The following is a 26,513-nucleotide window of genomic DNA, read 5'->3' as shown; positions in this document are numbered from 1 at the left end:
AATATAAACAAGAGTAGCAACCAACGTTTGTCAGACCTACACTCGTGTGTCAGTAACATCAGTGCCTTCTTTGTAAAGTCAGATGGTGACGAAGCACATAGTCAGTCTGGTCTGTGACCTATTTGTTGGTGGTGGAATTGTAAAAACTGACGGTGGATTTTTGCTAAGAAATATAAAATCATACTGAAGTTATAGGTGTTTGGAGTTTTCAATAAGAATATTGTGTATTTTATTATTATTTGTCAAGTGTGTTCACATCCTTTATGTCAATAGTATAGAATGTATTTTTTTCTTTGGGGACCTGGTTGTTAACCATTTTCCAGCACAACACTGCAGATGCCCCTGCTCTGTTTTCTTACAGCAGCCCAATCTTGCCTCTTTTTAAATACTTATGAGCCCACAGTCTATAAAATCCCTGATTTACATATTTGTTTCTTCACCCAGTATGAAGACTCCTTGACAGCAGGGACCTCGAACTTTCCATCTTCACAAACCCGCTGATTAATAAGGTTCTTGGCACAAAGGAGGACATTGGTAGGTGCTGAAGGCAAATCTGACTTCATCTATCAAGTCTTTCTTGAAACCCACACTTGACAGAACCAGCCAATTCTGTGCACCTACAGCAATTTCCACACGTCTCACACGTCCCTCCTGGCGGTCCTAGAGATGGAGCTCAGAGTAGGCCTTTGACTGTATGCAGAACCAAGTAATAATAGTAAAACCTGACATTTCCTGCAGATGTTATGTGCCAAGTGCTTCTCTAAGTGCTTTACATGCATTAACTCATTTAATCCCCACCCCATGAGGTAGGTGCTGTTATGATTATTCTCATTTTATAGATGAAGAATGTGAGGTCTAGTGAAGTCAAAAAGCATGTCCAAGGTTAAGGAGCAGAGCCAGGATTAGAACCCCGGTCATCTGGCTTTAGGCATCCAGAAATGAGTGGATGGATGGATGGATGGATGGACGGACGGATGATTTGCAAAGCAGCTCCTCTCCTAGGTAGCTTCTGATTCTATATATTATAGTTTACGTTTTCAACACACTGGAAAACAGGAATTCTTATTCTTAGAGGCGCGTGGCTATAAGCTCATTTCTTTCTTTGAGGTTCCTCTCAAGAAGCCTGCCTGGCCCTGAGCTTTTCTCCCTGTTTGCTCTGGAAGTGCTGAGCAAGGTACCAGGACCCTTGTCAGCCAGTTTCCCACAGATGGCCTGGCAAGTACTCTGCCCAGGGCCTGATTCTGCAACTGTACAAACCACTACTCCAATGGGGGCAGGATGATCTAGGGAGGGGAAGATACAGCTTCAGAAGACCTGTTCTGGGGTGTAAATTATGCTTCCCGTTATTAGCTATGAGACACTGGGGAAGGTATTCAACCTCTCTGAGTCTCAGATAACAAACCTCTACAACAGATTTGGGAAGACTAGCTATAATGTATACTAAACTTTTACTATTATTTCTACTACTACAACTACTACTGCTGATAGTTAATATTTATGATACTTGTATTATGTCAGGTACTAATCCAAGTGGTTTATGTATAGTAACTAGTTTAATTCTAAAAATAATTCTTCAAGGTAAATACCATTATTATCCCATTTTATAAATGAGAAAACTAGGTTTAAATAAGTTAGCAACCCGCACAAAACCAGAGGTATTAAGTCACAGAGCTTGAATTCAATCTAGACTTGCTAGATACAAAAATTAACCACTATATTATACTTCCTCCGCCTCTATACTAGTCTATGGAGAAGCTTTGCAATGGTGTACTGGTGTTCCTAGACAGTGATATAAGATAAAACTGAATATATAAGAGGGAGAAAGATTGTGAAGACAGAGAAAATACTGTCATTAATTGTAGATAATATGATCATCCAAGAATGGAAATTTGGTTGAGTAAGCTAAGTTCTCCTCCCCCCCTTAAAACACATAGAAATGCTGGATAAATTATAATAAAATATAACAAAAATCTTTTTTACATTCAGAGATGAGCTCAAAAGAAATAAATGGGAAAGCTCAGATGCCAAAAACAAAGGCATCCCCACATCAGAGCAGTAAGCCTGAGAAGTGACACCGCTATGGCCGAGGGGAACCCTTGGACCCCAGTATCAGCTCTAATGGTAAGGCAGTGGGAGGAGACCAGGCCTCTGGAGTCTGGGGAGTGGAAACTGAAACTCCAGAATGAAGCAGGGCCACAGAGGCACTCCTGCTGTGTAAGGGAGTTGCTGGCCTAAAGAAGTAGCAAGGAAGCCCCTTTCTGCTAAGGGTCTAGGTGGGGGTGATGGCAGGGGTGGGGAAGTCTGTCACAACCAATCAATCTGCTCAGCATGGGTGTGGAGTCCCTAACTGTGCATAATTGCTCTAGGAGGCCACTTTTACAACCCACAATAAAAACTTTAAAAGCATATGAGGAAATGGTTTGCCATGATGATTAGTGTCCTAAGAACTTGAAATAACATCATGACCTGAAAGAGACTATTTAATAAATGTTTAATGACACAAAGAAAAAGAAATCATAATGAGACAATAGGGCACTATGAAAAAAAGAATAGCATATTTGAAAAAATCAAATAGAACTTCTAGAATGAAATACCATAGAAATGAAAAACTCAGTGGATGAGGTAAAATCATATTTGTGAAAATTAGTGACAAATTGAGAAAATTATCCAGAATTAAGCACAAAGAGATAAGACATATGAAAAGAAGAAGGACTTTCAAAGACAAGGAGGATATATGAGAAGAAACAGCATATGTAAGTTCTAGGCGAGAGAACAGAGAAAAAGGAGAGAGGCATTATTCAGAGATACAGCCTGAGAAATTCATGGAACTGAAGAAGTAATGCATCTTCAAACTCAGGAAAACAGTGAGTCTCAAGCATAAAAATAAATCCATGCCTAGATGCATTATAGTAAAGGGTAGAACAGCAAAGACAAAGAGAACAACGTTTAAATAAAAACAAGGAAGAAAGATCACACAGAAACGAATGACTGTTAGAGTTATGGCAGACTCCTCACAGGTAATGACAGAACCCAGCAGACAGTGGAATGAAGTCTTCAAAGAGCTAGAGAAAACTCTTGTCTACCTAGATTCTTCACTCTGCTAACTATCACTAAAGCATGAAGTGCGATAAAGATATTTCAGACAAAGGACATACTCCAGAAGGCAAGAGTGATAGTCAAAAAGCAATGGTGAGCAAGATATTGCTGAATATTAAGGCAAATCTAAATAAGAATTGAATATAAAAATGTATGATTAGGGCTTCCCTGGTGGCGCAGTGGTTAAGAATCCGCCTGCCAACGCAGGGGACACGGGTTCGAACCCTGGTCCGGGAAGATCCCACATGCCGCGGAGCAACTAAGCCCGTGTGCCACAACTATCGAACCTGCGCTCTAGAGCCCACGAGCCACAACTACTGAAGCCCATGCACTTAGAGCCTGTGCTCCGCAACAAGAGAAGCCACTGCAATGAGAAGCCCGCACGCCACAACGAAGAGTAGCCCCCACTCGCTGCAACTAGAGAACGCCCGCGCGCAGCAACGAAGACCCAACACAGCCAAAAATAAATAAATAAAATAAATAAAATTTTAAAAATGTATTATTGATTATTTCTATATGAAATGTCTTATAAAGCAAAGATGAGCTAAAATATAAGACAACAAGAACATGCAGGTTGGGAGGGGTGATCAGAGGTAAAGTTTGACTAATTGGAAACTGAGATATACAGATTGAAAAAATAAGGATAGCCACCAAAAAACTACCCAGCAACAATAAAAAACAGAAATAGAATGTATAACTTCTACACAGAAGGAAATACAGAAAAGTTTAATCAATTCAATAAAAGGCAGGAATGGATCAAAGCAGGAGCAAAGGAAATCATGGCAAATAGAAAACCTAAGACAATCAGAAGAGAAAATATTAGAATTAATGGGAGAATACAGCAAGTTTATAGGCACAAGGTAAGTATACAGCAATCAAATTGTTCCTATGCATCACCAACAACCAATTAGAAAAGATAATGGGAAAAAAATCTCATTCACTACAGCAACAAAATCTAGAAAATATCTAGGAAAAACAAAGAGAAAAGGAGCTTTTTGAAGTATATAAAAGAAAACCTGTGTAGATGTAATGACATACAGTCATCCCTCGGTATCCGCAGGGGATTGGTTCCAGGACCTCCACGAATACCAAAATCTGAGGACGCTCAAGTCCTTTAGATAAAATGGTGCAGTCCAGTCTGTCCTCCGTATGCCTAGGCTCTGCATCTGCAGAATCTTGTTTACACATAGAAGTATTCAGTATTATTCAAGATCAATTTTCAGATTAATCTATAACTTTAACCCAAGTCCAATCAAAATCTCAACAGTAACGTTTGTGGTGGCTGAAAACTGAGTCCAAAATAATTATGAAAGGGTAAATGCCTAAGAAAGATGAAGACAATTCTGAAAAAAACAAAAAACAACCAGAGGGAGACTTCCCTGTTAAAAATCAAAACACATTGCAAGGCTATAATAGTAAGTGTGGTGTTTGTGAGGAACAGAGAAGTAGGTCATTGAACAAAATAAAGAGCCCATAGCAGATCCACACCAATGAGGGAACTTGCTATGAGACAGAGGGAACTTTTTAAATCGGGAGGAAAATGACCCTTTAAACAAGTGGATTTGGATCACTGGCCTTCTACACAGAAGAATGTGAAACATATCCCTATCTCACACTATACAGAAAAACTAATTCCAGATGTATTACAACCCTCAATGTGTGAAAATAAACCTTGAAATTATCAGGAGAAAATATAAAAGAATGCATCTCTCTCTTTGGGATAGTGAAGTATTTCTTCACTTAGGAATAAAAACATAAACCATAAAGGCAAGGACTAAATACACTGAATACATTAAAATGAAAAACTTCTGTGTGACAAGAGACTCTGTAAATAAAGGTAAAAGACAAGACACAGGAAAAAAGGATAATAATCAGAATCAATGTAGATCAATTAAAAAAAAAGATAACCTCCTAATAGGACAACAGCCATAGGGTATGAATATTCAGTCCACAGAAGAGGAATGCACATGGCCAATAAACACATGAAAAGCTTCTTAATTTCACTGAAAATTAGGGAAATATGAAATAAACAATATACCATTTCCACACTATGAAATTGGCAAAAATTTTAAATTCTGACATTAGAAGAAAAAGGGGTATCTTTATACACTATTCATTGAAGTATAAATGAACCCAGTAATTTTCCAATATCTAGTAAAATGTGTACAACCCAAGATCCAACAGTTTCATGTTTAACTCATAAATATATTCACAGAGAGACATAAGAAAATTCATTGCAATATTATTTGTGATAGTTAAAAATTAGGAAAAAAAATTAGGAAAACCTAAATATAAATAAAGATAAGTAATAATATGTAAATATATTCATATGCTGGTAGATTATACAGCCATTAAAAAGAAGGAACTATATGAGTGGATGTTTACATATGCATGTTTGTATTTTTTCAAGATATATAATGTTGAGTGAAAAAAACAAAGTCACAAAATGATACATAGCGTTGGAGGTCATTTAAGTAAACACACACACACATACAGCAATGCCTTACATAGTTTATGGATAAAGAGGTGTGTACACCAAAAGTGGTGACCTCCTGGGGAGCAGGGGGAGGAACAGAATGGGTCTTTTGGCCAGGTGGGCAAAAAGACCTTTACTATGAAAGACAAAATGTTTTAACACAAAAAAGACTGGAAGTAAATATAATAATTTTTAAAATTCTGGGTAGTAGCAATATGGGTGTTATACTATTCTTTGTAGAGTATTTTTTAAAGTTCTAAAAAAGAAAGAAAAGAGAAAGTGCTTTGAAGATTTCTCGGACAAGAGAGCATCAGCTATTTAGCAGGGAATAAGAGCAGTATCAAATGCATGAAACCAAATCCTTAGCCACAAGCTCCCTCTTCAATGTCATTGGATTTTCCAGTCACGGTCGTGCTCCCTCCTCTACCCTGTGTTGTCTACTGCAAGCCAATGACAAGGGCTCTCTGGTACCATGCATTGGGGTCTTTGAGTCTGGTCCTTTAGCACTGGGAAGGACTTGAGAGGGGACTGGGCCAGACTTCTAGTGACAGGCGAGGAAAATGAAGCCAGAGGAGAGGCTTGTTCAGGGTCACACGGGAAGGCAGACGTCAAGGCTCATCTTCATCCTTCAGGGCTCGGCTCAAATGTTACTTCCTCAGATGACAGCTCCAACTCCTGGTCTAGGTTAGGCCTGTCAGCTCTCATTAAGTGCTCTGTTAGCACCTTGTACTTTCCTTGCCTAAAATTCCTCACAGCTGTGTTTAATATTAGTTATCAGAATGCATGCTTAACACCGTATCTATTGTTGTACTGCTCACCCACGATGAACCGCATCTGTCTTGCTCATAGCGGTAATCCAGGGACTTAAATGCAGAGTCTGATCCCTGAAGTGACTGCTCTCCTGGCCTCTAAAGTGCTGTGCATTTAGATTCCATGCTCATTTCTGAGTATAAATATTTAAAACTGCAGGACCTAATGGTTTACAAAACATGTTCACATCCACACAGCCTATGACATATAATACTGCCCATTTTCTGGAGGAGGAAATTGAAGCTCAGAGACTTGAAATAACTTCACCAAGTTTACATAAATAGTAAATGGAAAGGCTGGGATTTGAACTGAGGTTTATCTGATGCCAAGACATTTGGTTGATCCACTGCACCATGGCTACCAGATCAGTATCAGTGATTATTATTATTATTTTTTAACATCTTTATTGGAGTATAATTGCTTTACAATGTTGTGTTAGTTTCTGCTGTATAACAAGGTGAATCAGCTATATGTATGCATATATCCCCATATCCCCTCCCTCTTGCGTCTCCTTCTCCCCCTCCCTATCCCACCCCTCTAGGTGGTCACAAAGCACAGAGCTGATCTCCCTGTGCTATGTGGCTGCTTCCCACTAGCTATCTATTTTACATTTGGTAGTGTATATATGTCCATGCCACTCTCTCACTTTGTCCCAGCTTACCCTCCCCACTCCCTGTGTCCTCAAGTCCACTCTCTATGTCTGTGTCTTTATTCCTGTCCTGCCCCTAGGTTCTTCAGAACCATTTTTTTTCTTTTAGATTCCATATATATGTTAGCATACGGTGTTTGTTTTTCTCTTTCTGACTTACTTCACCCTGTATGACAGACTCTAGGTCCATCCACCTCACTACAAATAACTCAGTTTCGTTTCTTTTTATGGCTGAGTAATATTCCATTGTACATATGTGCCACATCTTCTTTATCCATTCATCTATCAGTGATTATTAATCTCCCTTACGTTCCTCACAATTTCTTCAGAACTCTTCCCTCTTCTATTGCCCCCAGCCCTAAACACCCTTTTGGTTAAAAGCACTCATGCTTCTGCCAGTGCAAGATCTTCTGCCTTTTCCTCCTTTTCCATCATCATCATCACCATCTTCCTCCTCCTCATGTATCTCCCTGCTACTGAAGTAGGAACAGACACAGAGTAAATCAGGATGTCTCAAACTGTGGACCTCACAGTCATATCCCCAGAGCTGAGCTCAGTGTCTTATACGTAGGAAGTACTCAACAAATAGGAATTGAATTAAACTGAACGAATGAATTGAATATGAATTGAACTGAATCCATTCATTCACAAAGTAATACTCTCTACCAAAATTCCTCCGTCTAGGTAGAGATTAAGGTAGCACTTATAAAGTGTCACCTTCTCACAAATGTTGTTTGAATTAGGACTATCAGGATGTGCTAAAAAGGCTCCCCAGAGAATGGTGTTAGATTAGATTCTTAGCAGCTAGAATCACCAAACCTCTCTCCAATTCATAGCCAGCCTTTGGCTGACTCTGGAGGCATGCTGGATCAGGGGCTTCTTTGAGGAGTCAGAACAAAACTCTCATGGTAGAGCTCTCTTCCATACTTTTCTTGGATGCTGAGTCCTAGGCAAGTGGATTATGTCCCTCTACAACTTTTAATACCACTATTTCCTTGTCTATTTCTTTTAAAGTCTGTTCCAGCACCTGGGGAAACCCTAAATGGATGGTCATAGCAGCCAGAGACTAATAATATTTCACAATGGAGACTCCTGTACCTTGTATCCTTGGTTGCTATGAGAGATGGGTTGGTTACCCATTATATATAAGGACAAAGAGACTCTCACTCATACATCAGTGCCCTGTTGCTTTTCAGTCGTAAGGAAATAAGAGAGTGACTATGTCACTTGGGAAGAATAAATGATGTGCTTAATAAGGCATGGTCAAACCAAGTATTCTCAGGCACTCTGTTCAGGAGGTGATTTGCTACTTAAATACAGAGTCTGAACCTTGGTAGCACAGTATTCCGTCCTCAGTGATATAGATCAGAGATTGGCAAACTATGGTCCACAGACCAAATTTGGCCCTCAACCTGCTTTTGTTCAGCCAGGAGCTAAGAATGTTTTTTGTAGATAAATGTTTGCAATCAATATGATGAAAAAGATCACTAATTTTGAACCCAATTTCAGCAAATGTTATTCCCCTAAAAAATCCATTCTTCTCATTAGTAGACCCATATTGCAAAAGATTATATTCTATTATTATTATTATTATATTTTGAATTTCATCAATAAAACTTTTTTGGAAATTTGTTCTTTCTGGTTATATAAGGGCCAGCAAAGCCTAAGATATTTATTATCTATCCCTTTACAGAAAATTTTCCGATCACTGGTCTAGACCTTTTCAGACTTGCCTCCTGCTGTATCATTCCTCACACTGGGAATATTTGCCATATCTGAATAGCTGTGGTCTCCAAATGCACACCTAGCTCCACATGCTTCAGCTATCCCTTCTGCCTGCAGTGTGTCACCTCCCTGCCCACTGATCGTTTTGTCTACTGAAATCGGCTGATCCTTCAAAGTTCAGCTCAGATGATACCCTCCTCTCTGAGGTCTTCCCTGATCCTTCAAGTCAGACTAAAAACACTCACAGAAAATCTTTTATCTGAGCAGTTCATGGTTCTGTTCCCAGAAATACAGAATGTGTGCACACAGAAGGGCAAAATTACCTCTTCATATTAGCCAAGTGGTACTTGAACCCACTGGGGAGATGGATGATGAGGATAGTTGTTGTTTACTGAGCACTCACTATGGGCTAAGCATTATGCTAAGTACTGCACATACATCATTCATTCATTTGTTCAATTAAAATCTATTAAGCATCTCCTAAAGACCATGCACTAAGCTTGGTGCTCGGGGTGCAGTGGTAAATATGACAGGTAAGAGAGTCATAGACTTAATGAAATGTTAAGTCTTTCAACAACCTTGCAATGTAGGTGTCATTGTCAACCAGGAAACAAAATCAGAGAAGAGAGGTTAAGCAACTTGACCAAACACATACAGTTAATAAATGGTAAGCAGGATTTGAACGCAAAGCTCCAAATAAAGCTAGATATCTGGGAGGGGCTGGAATTACTATTAAGTATTGTATTCTTAAAAGGCCTTCTTCATTCTTATCTCATTGGTAAAGACCTCTAGGAAGGAATGTACAGTTCCTAATCTTTGCCTTCCCGGTGGAACTAACTCCACGCTTTTGACACACTGCACAGGTCAACACCTCCTCAGGAAGTGGTCCCTGATTCAGAATGAATCAGACCCCCCTTTCCTCTATATCCCCTCAATACCTTGTGCATATTTCTATTATTGTACTTGCTACCATTACTATAATTTTCTTAATATGTTTCTCTCACTAGACCAAGAACTCTTTTAGGACAGGTACTATGTAATTCATTTCTAAATCCCCAGGTTCTAGCATAGTGCCTGATACAAGATGTGGCAGATGTTAAGTGAATGAATCACTGAAAGACTTTTATTGGTAACCCACTCTGTTCTGTTCTCTCAGTGATAACAAAAGTGGGCAGCACTTACTGATGGGCATGCACTCATAAAAGCATTATCTCCCTCCACCTCCATCATGACTCTGTGAATTCACTACTGTAATTATCTCCTTTTATTGATGAGAAATATAAAGGCTTTCTAAGGTCACACAGATTTTTAGTTAGAGAGAGATGATTCAAACCCAGTTTTAGTGGTTACCAAATCCTTTACTGGACACCAGGACACCGCCCAGGACTCATACAACCATCTCTTCCATGAATCTTGCAACAGAATTAACCAGCCCTTGCTGTGGCCCTTGAGAACTCTGGCCCTGATTAAACCTCACCAGGCCCTGCCTGGTACTTATGATACTTGCATCCATGTTACCTCCCCCACCAGACGGCAAGCTACTGTATGGGGGAGCGTGTGCTCTGCACCTTGAATCCTCATAGCCCATAGCCCCAGCCGTTGCATGCTCTTAAGATGATGCATTGAACTTGAAATAAAAATGATATTAAGCCCACTACATTATTATTATGATATTATGATCAAATAAATCCAACCTAATTCCCTGCTTTTATAGTATAAGCCTCTTTCACAATGGACTAAAAGCCCTGAAGGATAGGAAGGATTTAGAAAGAAGATGGAAGGCGGGCAGGAGGGGAAATTGTGAGCAAAATCCAGCAATGGTTACGTGTGGAGCTTGTCAAGGCTCAGCTCAGCCTGTGATTTGGCTAGATCACCCGCTGGGGACCCTGAGATTTTAAGGTACAACCAGAACTGAGAATCTGCAGGAAAAAGCATCAGGTGTTGTGAAGGGAGCAGTGGGCAAAAATGCTGGATGCACCAGATAGGTCAGATCCTGGAAAGCCTTGACCGCAGGCTGAGCTGCCAAGGCCTTGCCCTGGAAGGGAAGGGGATCCATGGAGAGTTCAGGACAAGGAATAGTGAAACCATCCATCCCTCTTCCCCTGCAGAACCAGGTGGTGAAGGAGGACGGCGTGGGCTTAGGAGAGTGGGAGTTGGGGGTGCAGGTAGCAGCCCTCCCAGGAATGGCATGTTGAACTGCGGGGACATGGCAGGGGTCTGCCTGAGCCCACGAGTAAGACACAGCTGGAGGCCGGAATGAGGAGAACCAGGCTCCTGAGCCAGACCAGTCACTGACTGGTTGTGTGACCTCAGTCCCCAGACCTCCCTGACTCTATTCTTCATCTTTAAAGAGAGAGACGTTTACCTTAAAAGGTCATGATAAAGTCTAAATAAAAAAATACTTTAAAGCAATTGGCATTGTGCACTCAGCAAATGAGGTTGAAACTCAATTACGTCTCTGTTCTAACATTCTGCTCTTTTGCTTTCTGCCATTGTCTACCTTTCACCCATTATTACGGTTTAATAGAGAACGATTCTTAGGGGCCAAGAAGATTGCAAAAAGGCACTCTAGGATATGCCACAATGTGGGCCAGCTTTTTGAAGTCATTGCACAAAGTAGACAGTGACCACAAGCAACAGCACAGTGGAGGCACTTACGGTGGCTTTTGTGGTTTGGGGCTTGGGTCCTATTTTCCTACCGAAAGAGGTTCCATCAGGCTTGTTCCTGCAAAGCCTCTTCATTCAATTTGAAAAGGAACACACACTGACAATAGACTATGCCGGGATAGGGAGGACGGAGAAGACTACTATTAGGTTATACATGTGTGGGTAGCTTTTGTGGGACGATGGTGGGCCTATGCTCTCGCTCTCGGATGGGAACAGCACAGACACACGTGCTCCTTCCTTGCCTGACTCTTCTTCTGCTCATCCCTGATATGTCGGGGAGGCTGGGCTCTGGCCGCAGCATGTTTTTCTTCTCACTCTCTTTCTTCCCACCCTCCCTGACCGCTACGGGTTAGATCCTCACTGACAGCTCGATATCCAGATATTTCTTTTCCGTTCTGCCTTTTCTCCTGAGCATCAAACTTATATCTCCATTTACTTAGTTTGTAATTTGTTTCTTACTTTTTGTTGAGTTATAACAAACAGAATAAAGCCCATAAATCTTAATGGTTCATATGTATAGACCCACATGACCACCATCCAGATCAAGATATAGAACATTTCCAACATCTTGGTCCATTACCCACCCCACCCCCAGAGATTATCACTATTCTGACATCCATCACCATCACTTACCTTTGCCTGTTTTTGAAATTTCATATAAATGGAATCATTCAGTAAGTACACTTATATCTGGTTTCATTCACTCATCATTATGTCTGTAAGATCTATCCATATTAGTGAGTATTGCAGTAACTTTCTTTTTCTGCTATGTAACCGTGGATCTCAACCAGTGGCAATTTTGGCACACCCAGAGGGCTTTTGGCAATGTCTGGAAAGATTTTTGATTGTCACAACTTGGAGGGGGATAATGTGGGGAACGCTACTGGCAAGGCGTGGAAAGAGGCCAGGGATGCTGCCAAACATCCTACAGTACACAAGACAGCTCCGCACAGCAAAGAATTATCTGGTCCAAAATGTCAGTAGTGCCGAGACTGAGAAACCCTGTGCATTCGTTTGCTATAGCTGCTCTAACAAATTACCACAAACTGGCTGGCTTAAAACCACATGAATGTATTCCCTTATAGTTCTGTAGTTAAGAGTCAGAAATGGGTCTCACTGGCTAGAATCATGGTGTCAGCAGAAGCAAAGGGTTCCTTCTGAAGGCTCTAGGAAGAATCCATTTCCTTGCCTTTTCCAGCTTCTGAGAAGCTGGTGCATTCCTTGGTGCATGTCCCACTTCCGTCTTCAAAGCCAACAATGGCTGGCCAAGTCTTTATCACACTGCATCACTGTGACACTGCCTCTTTCACTTATAAGGGTCCCTGTGATTACAATGGGCCCATCTGGATAATCCAGGATACTCATCCCACCTCAAGAGCCTTAACTTAATGACACCTGCAAAGTCCCTTTTGCTTTGTAACATAACATATTCACAGGTTCCAGGAATTAGGATGTGGACATTCTGGGGTGGGGGAAGGGGACCATGATTCTTTCCACCACACCCTACCAGGTGCTGGTCCACTGTATGAATATACCACAGTGTATTTTTCCTATTGTGGATGGACATTTGGGTTGATTTTACTTTTTAGCTATTATTAATAAAGCTGCTAAACATTCTTGTACAAGGCTTCTGCACTCATTTTTGCTAGGTATATACTCAAGAGTGCAATTGCTGGGTCATAGAGTAAACATATGTTTAACTTGAATAGATAATGCTGTAGAGTTTTATAAGGTGATTGTAGCAATTTACACCCTTTACCAGCAGTGTGGGTTTCTATTTTCATTTTCTATTGAACGCCTCCATGTAGTCTTTCTAAAGACACCTCAAATTCAACTTATCCAAAACTATGCTATCTAGCTCAGTGAATGATTGTTTCCCCAGACATCCAAAGCATCCAAAGGAAACATCCTAGCCTCTTCCCTCTCCCTTTCTGCAGACTTTCAATTAGCCTTACGTTATTCTGTACCATCAGTGCTTGTTTACATCCTTTCCTGGCTGGAGGTCTTCATCATCTCTCACCTAGACCACAGCTTCCTTTCTGGATTCCATGCTCCCAGTCTAATCCCCTCCAATCCATCCTTCCCACTGCTGCCAAAGTCACCTTTGCTAAAATCCAAAACCTAATCCTCCTTCTTCATTTGCTCATAGGATAAAGGAGCTGGCCCAGCCTACCTACCTGGTACACCTCTCACCATTCTATCCTCATCCAATGAGACCTCTAAGTTCTACCTGCTCAGAACTGCTGACAATTTCTCTTCTGTACTTTTACTCAGACTGATCCCTTCCCCATTTAATGCCCATTCATCTTTGAAGATTCAGCCTAGCAGTCCCTTCTCTACTGAACCCTTTCCCTGATAACCCTCAAATCAAGTAGACTTAACCTCTCTCTCCTCTGTGCCCCACCAAACCCTGCATAGACTTTTTGTTAGGGCACCTATAACTTTTCAGCTCACCTGTCTCTGCCTAATAAACATAAGTCTTCCAAGAGCAAGGACTACTTTGTCTTCCTAGGAATTAGCCAGATATAGAGCAGACACTAATCAATATTCAGTGGATTGAAAATGGTTTGAGACAATACATGTTAATATGACGTGGAGGAAGTGCCCTGTGGAGAGAAAGATTAGTGTTAGACAGAGTCTGTGCCTTCAACAGTTTTAAAACCTAAAGACAGACAAGAGGCCTTGTGGGTCCTCAGCTCTAACAGGGAAGTAACAGTACCACTTTTGCAGAGCTACTATAAAGATTACAGGCAAAAATGCGTCTAAAGTTTCTAGCAGCCTGCCAGGCACATAGGAGGCACTTGATTAACTACTACTGTTGTTTCTAATGGTGAAAACTAGCATCTTTAGTGAACATCGAGAGAATTTTTAGTTTGCTGGTCGCAATCCATTTGCAGTTTTCTTCATTTGGCGGAGAATTAGAAGCTCACCTGTTTAGGTGTCTACAACTGACCTAATTTGAAAAGCTAAAGCTGCATTGATTACAGAGATGGCTCTTTAATCCTAGTGGACATTGCTGGATTATTTTAGTTTTATATCCTGGACACAGTGATTCTTTGTGATTATAGATTTAGAACTATCACTGGCTTGACTTTTTTTGAAAGTTCATAGATGCATTAGATGCCATTTTTTTCTAGGACAGCAACCAAGGATTAATTGTGCGTATCTTATCTCCTCTCCTCTTTGTGGGTTAGTTTCAGTAACATTATATCTAACTGCGCAAGGTCAACCAGTGATCTAGAAAAATGCTTTGCACACAGTAATTCCTCAGTCAAAATTTCCAGGGCAGCATAAGGCTTTGCTGAGTTAGGTGCCCAATGTGGTTTCCATGATTAGTCTCTCTCCTGCTTTTCTTCCCTCCCTTCTGATCACTCTTTTGTCTTTTTCATGGTTATCCCTTCTGCTGTCAGTACCCCAAATACATGTATCCCTCAGGGCTCCATTCTCTGATGGCTAATTTTCTCTACTTCCTCTCTAGGGATGATTTCACCTCCTCCCATGGCTTTAATAATATCCACAGGATGTTTCAAATCACAGCCCGATCTCTCTCTACACTTCAGATCCATTTATTCAGCTGCCCCTTGAAACTTCTTGTCAGATATCTCATAGACAACTCAAATTCTAGATACTAAAAATAAGCTCAACTTCCACTCCTGACTTTTTTCTCCTCTACATTCATCATAGAATTCTAAATAAAAGTCTGTTCCTTTTTTTAAAAAATATCTTTATTGGAGTATAATTGCTTTACAACGTTGTGTTAGTTTCTGCTGTACAACAAAGTGAATCGGCTATATGTATACATATATCCCCATATCCCCTCCCTCTTGAGCCTCTCTCCCACCCTCCCTATCCCACCCCTCTGTTCCAATGACTAGGACCACTACCAGTTACCCAAGCCAGAAAAAAGTTATCCTGGATTTACCCTCTTCCTTGCATCTCAATTGGTCATTAAGATCTGTTTTTCAGTAACTGTATGTACTATGTTATAAATCTCCAGTCCCACAGCCTCAGTTCAGGCTTTATCATTGTCCCTGGATTATTCCAATAGGCTCGTTATTGAAAGGTCACCCTTTCTCTAACCTCCCCTGGTCACCGGTCAGTGGGACATTAATAAAATTTAAATCATATTAAACTATCATGTAGTTCCTCTACCTAGATTCCTTCAGTGACTCATTTCTTTAAAAAAAAAAAAATCCAAACTCCTCAGCCAGGGATATAAAACTGTTCCTAACATGACCTATGCCTACCTCTCAGAGAAAAAAAGGTAAAGGAATAGTAAAAATAAGAGCAAAACTTACTGAAAAGGGAGATGATCAACAAAACCAAAATTTGATTCTTTGAAAAGACTAAGCAAACCTCAATAAGACAATTATGAAAAAAAAGAGAGAAGGCACCAATTAATATTAAGTATGAAAGGGGATGTAACGGCAGATAAGTAGAGATGATTTTAAAATCCACAAGATAGTGCTATGGTGACTCTTGTGTCAATAAATTTAAAAATTAAAAAAAATTATAACATTTCCTAGAAAAATATAAATTACTAAAATTGGCTCAAGAAGAAATACAAAAGCTTGAATAAATGAATAACTATTAAAGACATCAAACTGGTAGTAAAAGAATAGTCTATTCATGAAAAAGACACCAGGTACAGAGAGCTTTACAGGAGACTCTTATCAGATATTTGAGGAGGAGTACTTGTTATAAGAATTGTTCCAAATAACTGAAAAGGAGAAAAATCTAACTATCTAACTTTATAGACATAACCATGATTCCAATACTGTACCAGACTGATATAAAAAAGGAAAAGAATTTAGACTAATTTCACTTATGAATATATATGCAAACATTTCAAATAAAAAGTAGCAAAAGAATTCAGCATCACAAACTATATTTTTATTTAAGTAAGATTTATCCCAGGAATGGAAAGATGGTTCAGTATCAGAAAAATCTATTAGCAGATTAAAAATAAAAACCGTAAGACTTTCTCAGTTGATGCCAAAAAAATCATTTAATAAAATTCCATACCAACTAATAAGAACCTGCTGTATAAAAAAAAAAATAAAATGGAATTCAAAAATTCAAAAAAAAATTCAATACCAATCCACATTTTTAGAAACCCCTAGTAAACTAGTATAAAGACAAGTTTCTTAACCTGATATGACGCTATATTATAATGACACAGAACAATCCTCATACTTAATGATGAAACTTAAGAAGCATTCCCATGTCTCAAGACAAAAGCCTATTATCAAAACTATATGGAGGGACTTCCCTGGTGGTGCAGTGGTTAAGAATCTGCCTGCCAATGCAGGGGACACGGGTTCGAGCCCTGGTCCGGGAAGATCCCACATGCCGCGGAGCAACAAAGGCCGTGCAGGAAATGCAAATCAACACTACAAAGAGGTAGTGAGCCTGTGCTCTAGAGCCCGTGGGCCACAACTGCTGAGCCCGCATGCCACAACTACTGAACTAGAGCCCGTGCTCTGTAACAAGAGAAGCCACCACAATGAGAAGCCCACGCACCCCAATGAAGAGTAGCCCCCGCTCTCAGCAACTAGAGAAAGCCTGTGCAGCAACGAAGACCCAACGCAGCCAAAAAGAAAGAAAGAAAGAAAGAAAGAAAAAGCATTAAAAAAAAAAACTATATGGATATCCTCACCAGTGTAGCAATATACATACACACAAAAATATATGAATATCAGAATGAAGACAATAAACTGGTATTTGCTAAAAGTATACATTATCTCCACAGACAGTCCAAGAGAATCTACAAACAAAATTAGAGAGTGTGGTAAAGTTGTTGAATACAATAAAAACATATAAAAATTAATACATATGAGCAATAACAAATTAGAAAATGTTAAGATATATGCTTGAAAATAGGAAAACTAATTTTAAATAGCTCAGAAAAAAAAGATGATAGTATGGCATTAGCTCAGATTAATGGAATACAACAGAGATCTCAGAAATATATTCAAGCATACGCGACCCTTATGTGATAGAAGAGATATCAGTGGGGATATTAATGGGGAAAAGTTGAACTGTTAAAAAGGTTATTGGGATAAATGACTTTCCATATGGGAAAAAGGAAAATCAGATCCCTGTCTCATTCCATACATAAAGCTAAATCCAAATATATTATTAGAGGCTTAAATATAGAAAAATAAAACTTAAAAACTATTGTGTGTGTGTGTGTGTGTGTGTGTGTGTATGTGACTTTTGTGGAGAAAATTACAAAATGTAAGTGAAGGACAAAAAGACAAATAAATGGCAAGCAATACCACGTTTGTATATGGGAAAACTCAATACCTTAAAGATAGCAAACCTTCCCAAGCGGTGTTTTCGCCAGTAAGTCTGAAGTTCACCTGCATAAAAATTACCTAGAGTGCTTCTTAAAATATAGATTCTTAGGCTCCATTTTAAAAGTACTGAATCAGCATGTCTGAGGATGAGGCCCGGGAATCTGCATTTTAGAAAGCTCTCCAGATGATTTTTTGTGTGTACTAAATTTTGAGAACCTCTGTCTTAAGGGAAGAGGTCATAACCTGAATTGCACATGAGAATTATCTGGGGCAGTTTGAAAAGATTCACATGCGCAGGCTATACCCCAGACCAATTAAATCAGAATCTCTGGGCAAGGCAGCTATGTAACAGCATTTTTAAAGTTCTCCAGTGATTCCATTATACAGCCAAGGTTGGGGACCACTGCCCTGGGTGAAGGTGCACCTAGAGTCAGGTCTGTAAGGTTTGCCGCCCTTCCCCATTTGAACATTTACTTCTGGTGCTAACCAAGTAGGAATCCCCCTTTATTTTGATTAAGGAAAACACAATTTCTTTACATAGGGTTATCACTTTTTGGTATCTCCAGTATCCTGTCTGATACATTGCAGGGGCTTGGTGGTCATTTTCCAAAATTAATTCAGCTAAATGAAACTGAATGAAATGAATCAGTATGTAGGCGAATAAATTTTTCATCTAACTTTAAAAATTTCACTGGATTCAACAAACCTATATGATAGTTAGGCACAATGTTACACTGTGAGAGATAGAGATGAACAAAATACAGCCTTTCCCTTCAAGTGTTCCTATCTGGTAGGGGAGGCAGATAGAGACAAAAGTATCTTACAATCAAGCAGACAATGAGAAGTGTACAGAATACGAAAAGGGAATAAGAGAAAAATTAGTCCTGCGTGGCAGGACCTGGAAGGCGTTGTTGAAGACTAGTATCTGAGATTGGCCTTGAAGTATTGCTGGGATTTAGTCAGGAAGATCCTAGGGAAACGGGCAGTTGCCCTGTAGGCACAGGGCAGTTCTGTATAGCATAAGCCAAGTCAGATGGGCCTTTCTCTAACCTTTATGGAAGACTGCAGGGTAGATAGGAAAGGCTCTTTTTCTTTCTGATTTCCTTGTTACCGCTCTCATTTTTCAAGTACTATTTTGCCTCTGGTTTATTAATTCTACCTCCTGGTGCCCCAGCTGATTTCTTCCAGGAAAAGTTGCTCATTAGCATTTCTATGGGGAGCACCTGCTACCCCATCTATCACTCTTAACCGATGGCTGGGGCAATGGGGTTGGCTGAGAGAGGAATTTTAATCCCCTCCTATGACTCATCTATTTCCTAACTGAGAATGCTAGGTCTAAAGTCACAAATAGCTGTGCAATAAAATCCATCCTTAACATTAAAAATAACGAAGACATGTTTCTCAATTTTATAATATCATTTATGTAATATGAATGTATTGAAAATCAACTTCATGATTGAGAATAATTCTAAAGATACCTCAGATACCACTTGAATGCAAAAAGTCTCAGGCTAGTGTGGATAGGTTATGAATTAAATGAACTGTTGAACAGGGAAGGTTTCTCAAAACCATAGTGTCAAAGGACATTTGATGTTATCTACTGATCGTACATTGCAGGAGAAAACCAAATAGCATGTATATGACTCTGGATGCTGAATATATATTTTACATTATGTACCAATATATCCAGCTGATGGACTGTATATCCTTTCTCTATTTAAGCAAACTGCACACACTGATGTTACGTGACAGATGTCATTTGTAAAGCCCATGGGATGAACCAGTCACCATGGTGTAAACCACCATGATTTATGTAGAGTGGCAGAAGAAAAGGATTTGCCAATCAAATTATCAGTGAAATGTAGCCCAGCTTGGCTTCTAAGGTGATGTAAGGCTCATCTACAGAAGACATGGAACATACTTAAATTCAGGAGATATTTAGAATCCTAGCAAGGAAAAGGATGTGAGAGAAAAGGGGGGGAAAAATCAATGTTCCAGATAAGCCTATAATTTCCAGGCATTTTTTTCTTTATAGTATACTTAATTAATTGATTATCTTATTTCTTCATATCTACTTTCACCCAAAGTGCATTTCCCTATTATTAGTTAATTTTTCTTCTGGAAGAAAAAATAATGTTAAATTTCACATCAAATTTGTCAAGTACTTAAATTGTCCATTAAAGAAATTGATGTTTCTTAGCAATACTTATTCTCTTAATGCTTCAAAACCCTTCTGATGATACAGCAAAATGGAACTGCTGATCCCAAAGTCATATGCATAATTAAATTTTACAGAAGACTCAAATTAGAAAAAAATGCTTTTTGAGGTACACAGAGATTTTTCTTGACAGGTTGGTGAAATTCTGATAGCTATGAAAAATAATCATTCTTACCAGCTGCAAGAGCATAGTCTGCCCCTATTCAATCAAATCACTTGCAGGATGTGTGTAATTCTAACTGTAAAGCATGACATGCTTACTGCACAGTTAAGGTGTTGTTTGGGAGGAAAGAGGCTACACAGAGCAAAGGTACAACCCAAAATATTTGGAGTGACTTGTGTCTGAAGGGTGGTTTACGCCCTGACTGTCTGAACCATCATTTATGAACAAAGCAAGTCCTACCAGCCTGGAAACATAAACTGAGTAGGATCATCAAATGAGATTTGAGAATCTGGATCTCTCTTGATTGGCATTGACTATATTGAGGTGAGGAGAGGTAGATTCTGTCTGGTAGGTGGTAAGGTTCCACCTGCCGTAGGGTGGTAGACTGGGCGTAGGATGATGAAGAGGCCAGTCCAGAAATCTGTGATGTTAGGCCAACCTTAGGGTTCTTAGGGAACAAAGGTAGGGCCTTGTAAACAACAAAGCCATGACAGAGTCATAAAATTGTATCTTGGCTTTGTTTTTTTTATTCCCCTTGCTTATTTGTTTCCTTTCTTTTCTTTTTGATCCTCCTTGGGAACAGCATAAAGATTTTGTGAAAATTTCACCTTCTCACAGCTAGAACCAAGGAAAGGATCCATGTCCTTGCCTGACCCAGAGCTTTAAAAGGAAGTGGTGTATTCCTGGGGGACCAGTGTGGTCATGATAACAAGACACCAAGAGACAAATGCCAGGTGGGAGGTGGAATTCGGGAAGAAGGAATAGGGGCCAATTGATTAACTGCCCCTTTTCATTGGGAAATGCTTTCCAGAGGTAATACCTGAGTGGGGGGCAGATTTTGTCTTAACAAGAGAGGATGTCTATCAATGCTATTCTTCCTCAGCATAAGAGGGAGTGTTTGTCATATTTAATGGAGAAGGACATCAGTCTGATGAGGCTACAAATAAGGTCATGGCAAAAGACACTAACTCTGCAGTCCTCCTGTCCACACCCTCCTGCAGGAAGGAGGCAACTGGCTGTGGCATTGATGAAGGACCCCATAAGCCACAGTTTGAACACCTCTAGCTCAATTACTCATCGTGTACATCCGCTTCCCCAGAGACCCCAAACCCAATGCCACATATTCAGAGTCAACAGTGATCTGTTAGCTAATTGTTTCCATTTGAAACATAAGGGCAGGACTGAAAGCTAAGCATTCAGAAATACATATTAAATGAATGAAGGGTGAGAAAGCAGACTGGAAGGACTGAGGCTGCAGCAGAGGGAGAATTCTAGAAAAAGAGAGAGGGAAAGAGAGAGAGAATGAATGAATAAATATGCTCTTGTTTGAAGGCATTCACTTAAAGGGAATTTAAATGTGCTGAAGAGGGGGTTCTTGGTGGTAACAGAATGAGAACCACATTTGGCAAACATGAAAGGAAAGGAGATGCATCAATAGGGGAGAAGGCTGGAAGTGTCTGGGAAGTGGAAATCAAAATAATGAGGCATCATGCAGAAGGCTGGAATGGAACCAAGATGTACTAATTACCTACCATGTGCCAGGCATAATTCTCCTCCTGAATCATCTCATTTAATCTTCAAAATGTCTAGCACAGTGCTTAGCATATAGTAGGTGCTCAAAAATATGCTGAGTATTTAATATTAAATCAATACATGAGCAAACAATCTAAGAGAAGAATCTATTATCCATCACGTCTTACAGATAAGAACCCTAGGCCAAGAAATGTTAAGAAACTTGCCCAGCGAGTCACAGCTAGAGGTGTAAGGAATCTGCCTTCAGCGTAAGTGGCTGAAAGAGGAAGGTGCTCTATAAGGGACCGGCAGGGAATCTAGAAAAGGGTGTGGTGCTTGGTCATCTCCCAGGGATTGAGATAGAGGGGGTAAGAATGAAGGGCCCAGTGAACCGGGCTAGGGAGGAGAGGAAGGGGGAGAGATCACTCTTCTTTGTGGAGGATTGGCCCTGCAGGAAGGCACCGAGGCCCTTGGGCGGCAGCTGAGCCAGCAAGGGGCAGCATCCAGGCTAATGCAGCTGGTGAGTTGGGTGGGGCAGAATGGAAGCACAGCCAGTGAAGAAACTGCAAAGGTCTCTGTTGGGCAGGCAGGGACTCGGGGTGGGGCAGAGATGGGGAAAAGATGGCTGAAGTGGTTAAGTGAAAGACTTTGGCAAGCTGGGATGGATAATACTAACAGCTTTCACCAAAGAAAGAGCCAAAGAGCAGTCGGCCAGGGCTGGGGAGGGGGAGGGGGAGGGGGTGTGTTCTGGGCTGGAGGGGGAGGCTGACAGGGAGGCCTGCGATGCAGAGAATCTGTGGGAGAGGGTAAGGATGACCAGCCCCGTGGCCTGAGCTGCGGGCCGCGTCTCACCTGTAAGAGCTGCTCACCGCGCTCGCCACCTCCTCGCGGATTTGCCTGTTGAGGGCGTCGGCCGCCGCACGCCCCTTGCCCCCTTCGGGGGCCGTGGCCTGGGCTGCGGGCAGCAGCGTCTGCTCGTGCCCCTGGCCCTCGGCGCGACGCAACATCCAGGCGGGCCCAGGCTTCTTGCGTGTGTCGCGGTCTTCCTCACTGGTCGCCCTTCCAGCCGCAAGGCCACCTGCTCCTCCAGGGGCCGCCTCCTGCTCCTGGGCCTCGGCGGCGGCCTGCACCGGCCAGCGCTCCTGGCTCTGCGGCCGGCGCTGGGGCGCCCCGAGCACAGGCGCCGCCGCCTGGGAGGACGTGGGGATATGCACTGGCTTGGGAATCCACGGGTGGTCCCCGCGTCGCGGCAGCGGCCAGGCGCGGAAGTCCTTCTGGTACTGGGTCTCGCGCTCAAAGGGCGCGTCCGAAGGCTGGTACTCGCTGCGCGGCCGGCAGCTCGGCTCCGGCCGCTGCACCTTCCAGGCGCGGTAGTCCTGCCGCATCACCGAGTCCGCGGGGCCCGCGCTGGAGGTGGAGCCGGAGCCAGAGCCCGAGCCCGGGCCCGGGCCGCTCCGGCCAGAGGTGGCCCCAGCCTCGCGTTCGCCGCTAGGCCCCGGCGCCGGCCCTGTTGCCCGGGCAACCGCATCCCCTTCGCCTTGGGCCGGCTGCGTTTCTATGGCGACCGCGCGCGCCGAGGGGGGCGCGGGCGCCGGCTGCGCAGGCTGCGCCGGCTGCTGGGGCGGCGGCTGGGCGCCCGGGTGCTCGGTGGCCTCCGAGTACTTGGTGAAAACCAGCGGCACGGCGATGTCTGCCTTGTCCAGCTGGTTCCAGAAGCGGGCGATGCAGCAGGCGCGCGTGATGCACGGCCACGCCATGGTGCTCGCCGCAGAGCTAGTCCTCCCTCTTCTTGCTCGATTCTAAAGCAAGGCCCTAATCTTCCTCAGTCCCCTGGCCCTCGTCCGGCCAATCTGGTTCTCACCGTGTTTTCCTTGGTGGCCTGAGCTACCGCGCCCTCCTACCTCAGAGAGCACCCGGGAAGGTTGGGTGGGCAGAGCTATCACTGAGAAAGTCCGTAAAGTCCCTCGATGCCCGGCTGTAAACGCCTCCGGGAGCCGCCGCCCAGGTCTCCAGAGCGCGGTCTGCTGTGGGCACCGCAGCGTGAGACACCGCGTCCCGGGTCCCCGGGCGAGGGCGTCTGGGACGCGCCCCTCCCTGCGGCTGCTGCGGCGCTCAGACCCCTGCCAAGCAAGGCAACGCGAGGCAAGGTGGTTGCAGGCTTAAGCCATGGCGCAGAGGGACGGCCGGGCAGTGTGGCCGCAGGGGCCGCGGACAAAGCTCTATCTTCTCCTTCCCGCCGGCGTCCAGTCGCAGCCGGCCACCTAGCAGGGCTCAGAGGATATCACGTCTCGAGGAGACCGAGCATTGCTGCCGCCACCGCTGCTCCCAATGATGCTGCAGCCGCCGCCGCCGCTGCCGCCGCTGCTATCTCTGCTGCGGGGAAGCGGCCCCACCCTTTTCTGCCGGTCAGCAGAGGGGTGGGGGTGGGGGATCCAGGAAAGATGCTGAGATAAAGCGCGATGCAGGAAAAAAAATCACCTGCTGTCGTCAGCGCGCGTTGCTGGGAACTCGCCCTCTCTCTTTTCCCTCCTCCCTCCGATCTGGCAGCTCCTCCCTCTTCAGTTCCTAGGCAACAACAGGATCTGGGGCCTAGGTAGGTTCAAGTACCAGGCTCCTTATGACTTGCTGTCCTTACACTGGTTGCTTCCCAACTGGGAGCCTCAGGCTCCTCTTCTGTGAAATAGGGTCAAACATGTGGGAAGGGTGGGGGGGATTCAATTTAAAAATACGGAGGAAACCCCTAGTGAAATGTCTGTCCCAGAATATAGGTTTTTTAAAAAGGAAGCTCCTGTTATTGGCCAAAGTCTCTGGCCTGGATTTGAACCCCTTTGGCTGGCTTCTGATCCAAGCACTTGTCAGTCTTATCCACAGACCTTGCTCAGATGTGGAAACAGGAACCTGCAGACTGATGGTACCTTAGCTGTTCCCTTCCTAGGGGACCCTTGGGGGAAGGAACGTCTTAGAGCTTCCCAAGAACCATCCAATCCCTGTTCAGCCCAGGGGCCACAGTGGAGGGGAGACAGTGAGAAGTAAATTCTTGAAAGGGGCCTAAGTGGGGAGGTCGGGGAGGGTGGGAAACAGCGAGATCGTGTCCTGGGAAAGGGTAGGCCTGACATGCAGTGGCTTTCTGCCATATTCCTGACCCCTAGCCTTTGCTTTTCTTCTACCTGGGAGGCAGAAAAATTTTGGAGTCAGATGTTCCTGCTTTGGCTCTGATACTTCCTACCTGTGTCACTTGGACAAGTTGGGTCATCCCTGAACTTCAGTCTCCTCACCTATAGAATGGAGGAAATAATAGCTACCTCAAAGTGGTTTTGTGAAGATAGCTAAGGACTCAGAGCAGAAGCTGTGAGTCAAATCAGATCCCAGAGGATTCAAATCCTGGCTTTTGCATGACTTAGCTCATGGCCATGGGCACATCACTGCAACTTTCTGACATTTAGTTTCATCTTTGAATGGGGGTGCCAGCTCTCAACTCACAAGGTTGTTCCGAGAATTAAAATGAGATAATCACTAAAAGTGCTTACCACAATATCTGGAATGTACCAATGGCTCAATAAATGGTAGCTATTAGTATTCACAGGACCCACCCTGGGAAACCCATAGGTGGAGCTTCCCAAGCAGGCCAGGCACTTGGACACCTTCTCCAGGAAGACCTCTTGTTCTTCTGAGTATCTCCTTTTGGTATCTCCTTGCACTGTTTCCCACTCCCTACCCCTAGCTACATTCACTGGCCTACAGCTCTGTTTCTCTCCAATACAGACAGAGTTTTCAGCCTCAGTTAAGCTGGGGGCATTGGTATCTATGAGGGAAAAAGTCATTTATGTGTTTAGATTGGGAATTGATTGCAAAATACAGCTTTTTTTTTAAACCTTAGAATCAAACAGGATGAGAAGACAGCTCTAATTAGTCAATTGTCTGCTGAACTTCCTCCTACTTGGGTCTTGACCTCTTGGTGATTTGATTTGAGTTCCACAAATAAAATGATGCCTGGCACTGTTTTCAGTCATAAGGAGATATATTTCTATAAACAAAATAATCTGGTCTCACCCTTCCTCTCCCCAGTTCTGCAGAACTCCCTGGGATTTGGCTTCTGTCTTTCCAATAATTATTTCCAAAGGTAAAAAGATGGACTAGCAATTGGAGTTGGAGGTCATTAAGTGTCACTGAGACTTTACCCTTCCTTAATTTAGATGCCCACTCTGTGCCTTGGGCACTGTGGAACACAGATGAATTCTAGCTCTGGGGGAGCCCTCAATTACAGGGGTGCATTATGAAAGGACTGGGAGATAGATACATAAATAAATAATTAGCAAATAGTATGGTCAGCATAAGAGAGGTTCATTCACAAGGTGCTGAATGAATGACTAACGACAGATGAGTAGGAACTCTCCTAGCAGAAGTGTAAGTAAGAGTGCTCCAGGCAACTTCATCATCAATATCACCTCCCACATTCATTCATTTGGATTTTCTAAACACGTTCAATCATACAACCTTCCTGAACCATACAATGGCTCAGTGGGATAGTCAAGTCTAATGGTTGTCTGTTACGTGGCTTGCTTAGCATCAATTCTGAAGATAATAACACCTCCTTATTTGATTTTGGAGACTGCTCCTTTTCTAATTTCAGTCCATATGATTTGGGTGGGGTTAACCCTACTCAGTCCACTTCCAGATGTGACTATGTGACCCACACCTGTTTGCCAGTCACTGCATCATGCTGGCCAAAGTGACAGTTTACTGATTGACATGTGATCCACATTGGACCAATTGGAGGAAATCCTAGACTTTAGCTGAAACTATCTGTAAAGAGCCACTCTCTTTTTTACTGAATTGCTACATGGGAGACCATGAGGCTACTGTTGTTAGTGACCATCTTTGCCTTCACTGGGGGA

At 42.6% G+C, this 26,513-nt stretch overlaps 1 protein-coding gene across 1 annotated transcript in view; it reads right to left on the bottom strand.

Annotated features, from left to right (window-relative positions):
- The window catches only part of MAP6 (microtubule associated protein 6), an 85,452-nt gene extending 62,077 nt beyond the window's left edge, over positions 1-23,375 (bottom strand). The window contains exon 1 of the mRNA XM_068556294.1: positions 22,471-23,375. Coding sequence (XP_068412395.1) covers positions 22,471-23,375 — 905 coding nt within the window. The remainder of the gene's footprint in view (positions 1-22,470) is intronic.
- Between the last annotated feature and the right edge of the window lie 3,138 nt (positions 23,376-26,513).

Source organism: Eschrichtius robustus, chromosome 11 (assembly GCF_028021215.1).
Source record: "Eschrichtius robustus isolate mEscRob2 chromosome 11, mEscRob2.pri, whole genome shotgun sequence".
In the NCBI taxonomy this organism is placed as follows: domain Eukaryota; kingdom Metazoa; phylum Chordata; class Mammalia; order Artiodactyla; family Eschrichtiidae; genus Eschrichtius; species Eschrichtius robustus.
This window is presented reverse-complemented; position numbering and strand designations above follow the sequence as displayed.